This window comes from Sinocyclocheilus grahami, unplaced genomic scaffold, assembly GCF_001515645.1.
Source record: "Sinocyclocheilus grahami isolate Dianchi unplaced genomic scaffold, SAMN03320097.WGS_v1.1 scaffold46.1, whole genome shotgun sequence".
Lineage (NCBI taxonomy): Eukaryota > Metazoa > Chordata > Actinopteri > Cypriniformes > Cyprinidae > Sinocyclocheilus > Sinocyclocheilus grahami.
In genome coordinates, this window is record NW_015505225.1 from 167,707 (window position 1) to 179,038 (window position 11,332).

Below are 11,332 nucleotides of genomic sequence, written 5' to 3' on the forward strand. Positions count from 1 at the left end.
CACATATCTACTTCACTATGTATGTGGAAATATTTGCATAATGCCGCCCAAATGTGCACGCAAAGAAAGAAGGCATGGTTTCAGGAACAGCAGTAGTGTTGATGCAGCCATGTCAGGGAGACGCTGTGTGTTTCAGTGCGAAAGCAAAAGCACTTTATTTGGCCTTCCGGAAGTAGATGCAATTAGGAATCGTCACACAACTCTGTTCCCCTTTCGGGCTTGAACTGATGGTAAAACTAAGACATTATTAACTGTCTTGATATTTAATTTGAAAGCTGAAGCTCACGATTATGGTAAAGGGCGTTCATTTCCGACACGTGCTTGTGGGGTTCGGCCAATCACAATGCACTGGATCAGCTGGCCAATCAGAGCAGACTGCACTTGTCAAAGGAGGGGGTTTTGTTGAAAACGATGTGTTTGAGAGAGGCGGGGCATAGAGGACCTACAATAATGTACAGTATTTGAAAAATAATGTGTTTCTTGAACATTAAAGCATGTCAACATATTCTGTTACACCAAATACGCAAAATAATGATCTTTAAAAAAGCATCATATGACCCCTTTAATTTTGGAGAAAAAAGGAAATCATCTTGAATGCAGAGGTTAGTAAATTTTATTACAATAGGGCTGATTAAATGAGCCTTTTGCAGAAGTTTTCACGGTTGCATGGCTGTTAATAGTCATACCTCATCACCTGAACAGCTAATAAGCTATTAAGCAAATATTTAGTATAATACAAAGACATACACATGAAAAAAATGAAAAATTCACCTTAAAAATTAGTAGCAAACAATCACAAGAAGGATTTTCTCTATTACCGCATTAAACTGCACTCTTGAGAATGCTGGAACCTTGTGCTGTCAATGATTCTGCTGATTCTTATTCATTCACCAGATCAAAAGAAAAAAATAATCAATAATAAAAATATTCATGTTAAGTAAGTTAGTAGTTCCCTTATTAGACATTTCTATGGAGGCCTTCATTTGCGATACCCCAAATGACAGAATAATACTGTGCAGAGCTCTATGAAGAGTACATGAAGCGCTAGATTTAACACAAAAGATCACAGTAAATCTCTTTTTGGGCTCATTACACAGGACAAGGTACAGAAGCTAGATTCGATTTTTCAGTGTACTTGACTTAAGCAAAATTTGAGCATAAGAAGAGGAATGTATTGAGCCTTACAACTTCATAAAGCACAAATCAAACGTATAGCATGAAAACAGCGGCGTACACGTTAAAAGATTGTGTCTGGCATTTCAAAACTGTTGGTCACTATTGTATAATGGAAATGCATGCAGTATTGGAAAGCGAAATAAAAAAATATTTTGTAATCTATACACATAGTTGGACTGTCTTTTACAAGCACAATTCTCATTTTTGATCTCAAGAAGCGATGATTTCACTTTTTCTGCAAAAATCATGTATCGCATTGATCCCTTTGAGACTTATAAAACATTATTTTGACGTAACAAGGTTCATTTGAGATCTCGAGGGAACATAAAGCGTCTTGCGTCTAGTTACTCTCTTCTTTGGCTTGTGCTGACGCAGTTTCAGAGTTTGATCCCTCATATCTCTGGGTGGCAATGGTGGCCTGTTGGGACATACTTCTCCTCACAATATCTCCTTTCCTCCAGAGTGTGATCTCCTGTTGAGAATGAACAGCAATGTATTTTACTCATTTGTAAGTAACAGGTAATGTGTAATGTTACATTATATGTGGAATCCGGACCTGTTGTTTGAAGTATCGTCGCTCTTCTTCATCTATAAGGACTAGGTTCAGGTAGTAACGCACAGAGAACTTCTTGTTGATGTCCCTCATGGTGGGTGTCAACTCATATCCAGCGAGAAATAAGCGGATGGGGATCGACTCGCCTGAAAAGAATAAGGGAACGGAACCATAACATTAAAGAGATAGTTCACCCAAAAATGAAAATTCTGTCAGTAATTACTCACCCTCATGTCGTTCCAAACCCGTAAGACCTTCGTTCATCTTCGGAACACAAATTAAGATATTTTTGATGAATTCCGAGAACTCTCTGACCCTCCCATAGACAGCAAGAATCCTAACATGATCAAGGTCCAGAAACGTAGCAAGCACATCGTTAAAATAGTCCATGTGACATCAGGGATTCAACCGTAATTTTACGAAGCTACGAGAATACTTTTTGTGTGCAAAGAAAACAAAAATAATGACTTTATTCAACTATTCATCTTCTCGCAACGCATGTACGTTGTTTACATTCAGATCAAAGCGTAAACAACGTATCCGCATACATACTGTACGTTGCATACGTTGTTTACGTATGTGATACACTCAAAAATGGTGCTAGGGTAATGTGGAGGAGACGAATTGTTTAATAAAGTCATTGTGATACGTTGTTTACATTCAGATCAAAGCGTAAACAACGTATCCGCATACATACTGTACGTTGCATACGTTGTTTACGTATGTGATACACTCAAAAATGGTGCTAGGGTAATGTGGAGGAGACGAATTGTTTAATAAAGTCATTGTTTTTTTTTTCTTTTGCGCACAAGAAGTATTTTCGTAGCTTTGTAAAATTACGGTTGAATCCCTGATGTCACATGGACTATTTTACCGATATCCTTGCTACGTTTTTGGACCTTGATCATGTTAGGATCCTTGCTGTCTATGGGAGGGTCAGAGAGCTCTCAGAATTCATCAAAAATATATTAATTTGTGTTCCGAAGATGAACGAAGGTCTTACAGGTTTGGAATGACATGAGGGTGAGAAATTACTGACATCATTTTCATTTTTGGGTGAACTATCCCTTTAAGTGCATGTGAAAATAATACATTTCAGAAAAGTGTCTGAACAGAAGCCACAAAAAGTTAATAAAATATTAATTAATTCATTCATTATTTATTTATAAAGCACATTTAAAAACAACCCAGGGTTGACCAAAGTGCTGTACAGATAATAGAAGTCAAATAAAGATACAAATGATAATCTCAATATATCTCTTCATGTAAACAAAATTTGGTAATGGGAGAGTAAAAATATTTTTAAAACGTACACCGTTCAAACTAGGCTGCTTATGTTGAAGTGTTTGGGATGTGGCTTTTAATGATGAGACCTTTTTTGTAATCAGGCTCTCAAAAAGTATATAACAATTTGGATATAGATTTATCGGCCAACATATCGGTTATCGGCTTTCAAAAATAAAGAATAATCGGTTATCGGTATCGGCCAAAATTTTCATATCGGTGCATCCCTACTTATTTTTGGATTAAGTATTAAGGATTAAGTAATTACTGATTACAAACATTTGTCAGGGGCCATTTAAGTTATGTTCTTGCATTAAAAAAATCAAACCACTGGCACTAAAAAAAATATAAAAACAGATCTAGATAAAGTAACTGACTAGTAGGGCTGCACGATATAGTAAAATCGTTATCACGATACATCTTTGTGCGACTGTCAAATTTCGCAGGCTGTGGTTTATTTAAAGGGTTAGTTCACACAAAAATGAACATTCTGTAAGTAATTACTCACCCTCATGTCGTTCCAAACCCGTAAGACCTTCGTTCATCTTCGGAACACAAATTAAGATATTTTTGATGAATTCCGAGAACTCTCTGACCCTCCCATAGACAGCAAGAATCCTAACATGATCAAGGTCCAGAAACGTAGCAAGCACATCGTTAAAATAGTCCATGTGACATCAGGGATTCAACCGTAATTTTACGAAGCTACGAGAATACTTTTTGTGTGCAAAGAAAACAAAAATAATGACTTTATTCAACTATTCATCTTCTCGCAACGCATGTACGCGGATACGTTGTTTACATTCAGATCAAAGCGTAAACAACGTATCCGCATACATACTGTACGTTGCATACGTTGTTTACGTATGTGATACACTCAAAAATGGTGCTAGGGTAATGTGGAGGAGACGAATTGTTTAATAAAGTCATTGTTTTTTTTTTTCTTTTGCGCACAAGAAGTATTTTCGTAGCTTTGTAAAATTACGGTTGAATCCCTGATGTCACATGGACTATTTTACCGATATCCTTGCTACGTTTTTGGACCTTGATCATGTTAGGATCCTTGCTGTCTATGGGAGGGTCAGAGAGCTCTCAGAATTCATCAAAAATATATTAATTTGTGTTCCGAAGATGAACGAAGGTCTTACAGGTTTGGAATGACATGAGGGTGAGAAATTACTGACATCATTTTCATTTTTGGGTGAACTATCCCTTTAAGTGCATGTGAAAATAATACATTTCAGAAAAGTGTCTGAACAGAAGCCACAAAAAGTTAATAAAATATTAATTAATTCATTCATTATTTATTTATAAAGCACATTTAAAAACAACCCAGGGTTGACCAAAGTGCTGTACAGATAATAGAAGTCAAATAAAGACACAAATGATAATCTCAATATATCTCTTCATGTAAACATAATAATAATAAATTAGAAATCCACACTAAGCAAATGTGTTTTAAGTTTTGATTTGAAAGAGGAAAGTGATGACACCATTCGGATCGAAACCGGTAGGCTGTTCCAGAGTTTGGGGCCTACGGTCGCAAAAATATGAACTCTATAGTACCATAATATAATACAGATGAAAGGTTTAGCTTTACCTCTCACCGGTGCCCCATCCATGATCTCATATTTGGCAATGGTGTCATTTTCGTGGTACACACTGGGTCCTGTTCCAGTCGTTTCCCGTTTTATTATATCGATTTCCATGTGTTTAATCTTTATCCTCACAAGAAGGAAGTAAATCTTTCCTACGATAACATCCCTCAGATGGTATCTAAACAGGACGCAAGGAATTATATTATGACGGCAAATTATATTATGAATAAAAAAAACATTAAATTTTAGGACTCACAATGCAAAAACGTAGGAATATTTTTGCATTGTGACATTTAACAAATTATATATAATTATATACTTTGTATTCAATATTATTAAGCACATTTTACAATATATATCTAGCTATCCATCTACACACACACATACACACAATTGCATCTCTTTATAAAATAATAAGCACATTTTTTTACCGTAATGTTTGTTATTATGTAACTATAGAAATATAACTATGACTCATATATATATATATATATATATATATATATACACACACACAGGAGCATCTCAATAAATTAGAATGTCGTGGAAAAGTTCATTTATTTCAGTAATTCAACTCAAATTGTGAAACTCGTGTGAATTGGTGGGTTTTTGTTAAATGTGAGCCAAAATCATCACAATTAAAAGAACCAAAGACTTAAACTACTTCAGTCTGTGTGCATTGAATTTATTTAATACACGAGTTTCACATGAATTACTGAATTACTGAAATAAATGAACTTTTCCACGACATTCTAATTTATTGAGATGCACCTGTATATATGTGTGTGTGTGTGTGTGTAAAAAAAAAAAAAAAAATTGTAATGAAATTTAAGATCATAAAATGTTAAAACATTTTCATTGCACATTATAAAATATAATTTTAATTAAAAAACTATATATAATTATACACAATATAATATATTTTCATTTTTGGGGTTAATTGTGTCAAACATTTTGGTGAATCTTACTATTTTAATTTATATTAATGGTACAACATGGATACTCACTTGGATTTGTTGTATTCAAACTCAATATGGAGACAATCTTCAATTCCTACTTCCATCTTGATGGAGGAGTTGACCTCTGGATACGTGCACAGCGTCTGCACGACAATATCCATCTCTTTACTGATATCATTCAGCCTTCTGCTGATCGTCGCTCGAAGAAAGTATCTAAACAGATCAGAATGAAGAAATTCAGGAACATTCCGTACTTCCCAGACACTTTACACACTGTACATTCGGGTACTGACTCCATGCTGCTATATTGTTGTACACTACCAGTCAAAAGTTTTTGAACAGTAAGATTTTTTATGTTTTTTAAAGAAGTCTCTTCTGCGCACCAAGCCTGCATTTATTTAATCCAAAGTACAGTAAAAACAGTAACATTTTGAAATATTTTTACTATTTTAAATAATTGTTTTCTATTTTAATATATTTTAAAATGTAATGTATTCCTGTGATTTCAAAGCTGAATTTTTAGCATCATTACTCCAGTCTTCAGTGTCACATGATCCTTCAGAAATCATTCTTATATTCTGATTTGCTGCTATTTTTGCCATCAATTTAAAGCATCCTTGCTAAATAAAAGTATTAATTTCTATAAAATTAATACTTTAATTAAAAAATTAATACTTTAATCCCCCCCCCCCCCTCAAAAGAAAAACAATTTTATATATATATATATTATATATATTACTGACTCCAAGCTTTTGAATGGTATCGTGTATAATGTTACAAGCTTTTTATTTCAGATAAATGCTGATCTTTGGCTCTTTCTATTCATCAAAGGATACTGAAAAAAAATGTACTCAACTGTTTTGAATATTGATAATAATAATAAAAAATGTTTCTTGAACAGCAAATTAGAATGATTTCTGAAGGATCATGTGACACTGAAGACTGCAGTAATGATACAGAAAATGTAGCTTTGATCACAGGAATACATTACATTTTTAAATAGAAAGCAGTTATTATAAATAGTAAAATATTTCACAATATTACTGCTTTTGCTGAATTTTGGATCAAATAAATGCAGGCTCGGTGAGCAGAAGAGACTTCTTTAAAAAACAGAAAAAATCTTACTGTTCAAAACCTTTGACTGGTAAGTGTGTATGACAATATATCCCATCATTTTCTGTGTTTACAGAAGCAACACTAACTACAGCTTTACTCCAAGCACCAGTTGTAAATGCTTTCTGACTGATTAGTAACCTTAGTAATGAAGCAACTGATAGATTTACCTCAGTTTGACATTCTGGCCAGTGTAAGATTCATAGGGCTTTTCCACATGGGTGAACTCAAAGTCAAAGGTCTGGGACTGTGAAAGCTCACCAGGTCGTGCAAGATCCTTCACTAACGACACAAACTCATGGTGGTTCCCTCTGTCATAGTACAGCTCTGTGAATCACAGGACATGCTTATATATACATAAACACGAGCAGGACTGTTTCTAAACGTCCATTCACAGACGGACAACTCACCAATCTGTCCGACGAACTCGATTTTGATCCCATTGTGCTCCAGCCTCTTTCCAGGAGTCTTCAGGGTCACGTTAACTTTCCCACTTACAGTTTCACCATCGTAGAAAAGGAAATATTTGTCCTTTTTGCCATCTTCAGTTTTGTGCTCAGCTTTCCTCCTGGTCTCGGCGTCATTCAACACAATGTCGATCTCGGCGGTCTGTCCGAAGCCGAAGAAGCTCATGTCTGATGGACGAGTGTCAGAGCTGTACGATCATAGATCAGCTGATTGACAGCAGCTACAGGTTCTCTAGCGCTCTGATGGTTACCTTTTACCAAGTGGCCTTCAAAACCGAGCGCATACGCTATTTGACTGTTTTTAAAAAAATCCGCGATTAAGTGGAGATATCAATATATTATGCTCGAAATCTAATGCATATTTCGGTCTGGTTTAATTAAAGTAGCTCAATTTAGAGCAGGACAGCAGTCAGGAAGGATATTTGCCCATAAAATAACTCCCGCACTTCCTGGATCTTCCTGCAGGGGTAATTTCAAAATAAAAGTTCCAGTTTATTTCATAATAAAAGTCGCTGCAGCTCTGAGATTGGGAAACAATAATGATGTGATTATTTAATAGAAGAATTTCTTTATTATTAAATAACAACGGTAAACGAAAACCGATTACATGACCACATCTACTGTACACATACATGGTCACTTCTTTTAACTGTACCTGAGAATATTATAATCTAAGCATAATATAATGGATTATTTATTGATCGTACAATAGTGTGGTGGCGTAAAGAATTAAACATCTTGGTGGTAATGCTATTCAGATTTCATCTCTAATAATGTGTTTTGATTTCACATCGCACAAACCACACATTAAAGATAATACAAAAATAATTGGACAACAGTTTAACATATGACAAATTTCCTTATAATGACACACTGCAAAAAAAAAAAAAATTCTAAATCAATATTTTTCTCGCTTTGCAGTAAAATATATCAAAACATCTTGAAAAAACGTCTTGAATTTTTTTTAAAGACATATTTTATGCATAAACTTCACTAAATTTTGTTAGGTTTATGCTTAAAACAAGAAAAAACATTTTGTCAAGAAAACAAATATTGATTAAGAAAAGAATACTTTTTGCAGTGTAACTTTAAATATTAAGGATATACATTCAACATTTAACCACAGCTGGAATGTCAGGTAATTTCATATAGTATTTGTTGTAGTATAAAGTCAAATACAGAATTGTTTGGAAATATTGTGGCTGAGCATCACCAGCACTCTTAAAAATAAAAGTTCCAGAAGGAGGTTTTTGTAGTGATGCCAGTGAGAAACTATTTTGGGCCCCAAACAACCTTTCAGTTTCTTAAAATAACTTTTTTTTTCTTGGTGTAAAAAGAACTGTTTGTGGAATGGAAAGGTTCCGTTCTTCATGGAACCACATATAAATAAAGAACCTCTATTTTTAAGAGTGTGAGTTCATTATTAACTGCTTAACTACATCTAATTTAGCTTCTCTTTGTCCATTGACTGGCAGTCGATAGTATGAATATGTAAACATCATTTAACACTGAGCCTTAAACAAAAAGTTACAATAAAATGTTTTGCCATCAAACACTTTGAATAATTTGATATGATACTGTTTTTACATTTGTTTATATATTGGAATATACAGTATCTGGCCCCAATCTGACAGGAGATTTAAATTTGACTTCTCTTAGATTCGCCTATTCATTAAATTAGACAATTTTATTAAGATCGAACCCAGTTTTTCTTTTTCATTTGTTTTTCTATAAACAGTCTGCCAAACTGTTTTTAGACAGTGGGACATGCCATGAGGAAGATTAATATATATTGTCATAGTGCATTAAGTTACTTATAAAAAGTGGGGAAAAAAGTAAATTTGATGGTCCAATTACATATATAGCTACATGTTTTAAAAACAAAATGAATGGATAGACAATGTTGATTGCTTCCACATGATCAGTTTTATTCTTGTGACACGGCCCACAGTCTAACTACTACTCTGGAGTGAACTACAATATACCTAGATATTATAAATAGATTAAAACAATAACACTGAGTCAATAAACCTGGACAATATGTCCAAAACGTATAAAACAATTATAAAGCATTGAAGGTCACTTAAACACAGAAATGGCACTCTGAAAAACCCACAAGTGCGTAATCTGTATCTAGAGGAATATTTAAAAAATGAAACTAAGTAAATGAATCATCTTGCACAACCAAGTCTACTGACTTTACGGAGATGTTTGATTAAATCTCAAACTAAAATGCTACAAATGTATAGCTCATCAACTCAATAACTACTACTGAAACACTAACACATACAATCCTCTTCTCAAAATGACCCAGATAAAAGTCTTGGCATGGCAGTGTACACATTTACACTGACAGGATTCTTCACATAGTCACACACTATATTTCCAGCGGGAAATATAAAATTTACCTTGAAGACATGTCAATTCTTGCACTGGTATTATGTGTTGACTACTTTTGGACATAAATACAGCAGCACCTGGATGCAGTTTCAGCCTTGCTACAATTTGAAGTGCAACTGCCATTCAGAAATTCACAATTATTTGGAAAAACCTCATCTTTTATGTTACTTCTTAAGTTCAGTCCTTTTTGATTTGCTGAAACAATGAACTCTGCAGGGCTGCGGCTCTCCAGGACCGGCGTTCGCCACCGCTGACATAGCCACACACTATATTTCCAGTGGGAAATATAAAATTTACCTTGAAGACATGTAAATTCTTGCACTGGTATTATGTGTTGACTACTTTTGGACATAAATACAGCAGCACCTGGATGCAGTTTCAGCCTTGCTACAATTTGAAGTGCAACTGCCATTCAGAAATTCACAATTATTTGGAAAAACCTAATCTTTTATGTTACTTCTTAAGTTCAGTCCTTTTTGATTTGCTGAAACAATGATTTTTTTACTGAACAAGATGCATGTAATAGCTATAAATCTTAGTGTTGTTCGACTGAACGTCATTTTTATATACAAACTGTGGAGTTTTAAGTAAACCTGTGTTTGATTCCTGTCTGTTTAAATCAAAATAAGGGGAGTAAAAATTCCCTGTTTAACACAGTAGTTCTCGTTTTTGTAATTACTTTGGCAAGCCATGAAGCTCAAGTCGCACCTCTGCGTAAAATCCACAGTTTGACAGTTCAAAAGTCAACTCACAAGGCATTCACACGATTGAAGTGCTCGTCTTCTCTTCTTTGATTTTTAAATGACAAAGGAGGACTTGTGGCGGAAATGTCCCTGAAAAACAGAGAGCAGGCACATGATATGTAGTTAAAATATGGCACTACAGAAGCAAAACAAAAATCCAGCTGAATATTTTTTCCATGTAGAGATTTTACTAAGAGATTATTTTGAAGATTGCACTAACACCACTTTAAGTTTTGCTAGCATTAATAAAAAGAAAATATCTGCAGTCAGAGAAACGCTGCGGTGTAATCTGAGAAGATAAACAATAACAAATCTTGGATGATATTTCATCCATCCTTGTAAGAACATTTCAAAGTGTTGACTACAGCCTCTAAACGTGCACTAATGCATGAAAACGATATCTGTGGTGCTTTATCACGTCACAAATCCACACAGCCTTACCTCATCTGGACTGGCGTAGTCCATCCTGTTGTCATGTTGGGGTACTTTGTAACTGTATGAAACAGAGCATTGCAATCTTACTAAAAGTGCATGCAATTCCAGATCAAATCAGATCAGCCCTTAAGGTTCATTTTGTGGTTATGGTTTTTACTCACTTGGTTTCCGTGTGGTCTTTGCAGGAACAGTAGCCACTTTTCTGAATCTGACAGATCCCCACAATGACAAATATAAATGCTGCCACTCCACCTAAAACCTTCAGGAATATTCCCACAATGTCCAGATCATCTAGAAAGAAATTACATACAAATTAATGAATAACTCAGCAAAAAATATTAAAAATTTAATTATTTACTAACTCTTTGTGAATTATTATAATTTCGTTTTTTTTATTTGACATTTCTGTGATGTCTTCAGTGTCACCTGATTCTTCAGAATTCATTCTAATATGCTGATTCAGTTCTTGAGAAACATTTATTATTATTAACAAAGAATCTTGAAAAAGAATATATCAAAGTTTTCACAAAATATTTGTGGTTGTTTTCCACTGAAAAATATAAGTGCATTTTGAACATCATGAGGGTGAATAAATCATTTCTAC

At 34.3% G+C, this 11,332-nt stretch overlaps 2 protein-coding genes across 2 annotated transcripts in view; both read right to left on the bottom strand.

Moving 5' to 3' along the window:
* Positions 1–587: 587 nt before the first annotated feature.
* On the bottom strand, positions 588–7,606 carry LOC107582573 (vacuolar protein sorting-associated protein 26B). Its single transcript, XM_016268467.1, has 6 exons — positions 7,094–7,606; positions 6,854–7,010; positions 5,619–5,783; positions 4,614–4,789; positions 1,733–1,875; positions 588–1,648 (listed from the first exon to the last, which is right to left on the bottom strand). The coding sequence occupies exons 1-6, from the start codon at positions 7,314–7,316 to the stop codon at positions 1,517–1,519; spliced, it is 996 nt and encodes a 331-aa protein (XP_016123953.1). The 5' UTR covers positions 7,317–7,606; the 3' UTR covers positions 588–1,516.
* Positions 7,607–9,975: 2,369 nt separating this feature from the next.
* LOC107582619 (junctional adhesion molecule C-like) overlaps positions 9,976–11,332 on the bottom strand; it is a 6,901-nt gene continuing 5,544 nt past the window's right edge. Inside the window, exons 4-6 of the mRNA XM_016268535.1 lie at positions 10,890–11,019; positions 10,735–10,786; positions 9,976–10,383 (exon numbers count right to left, since the gene is read on the bottom strand). Of these exons, the coding sequence (XP_016124021.1) occupies positions 10,348–10,383; positions 10,735–10,786; positions 10,890–11,019 (218 nt within the window). The 3' untranslated portion in view covers positions 9,976–10,347. The remainder of the gene's footprint in view (positions 10,384–10,734; positions 10,787–10,889; positions 11,020–11,332) is intronic.

What these genes read in the sequence shown, in the direction of transcription:
- LOC107582573 (XM_016268467.1), bottom strand. Translation starts at nt 7,316, where the DNA reads ATGAGCTTCTTCGGCTTCGGACAGACCGCCGAGATCGACATTGTGTTG. An exon ending in CGAGTTCGTCGGACAGATTG is followed by an intron (nt 7,011 to 7,093) that starts GTGAGTTGTCCG and finishes TGTGATTCACAG; the next exon opens with AGCTGTACTATGACAGAGGG. An exon ending in GGATGGGGCACCGGTGAGAG is followed by an intron (nt 1,876 to 4,613) that starts GTAAAGCTAAAC and finishes TATTCTTTTCAG; the next exon opens with GCGAGTCGATCCCCATCCGC.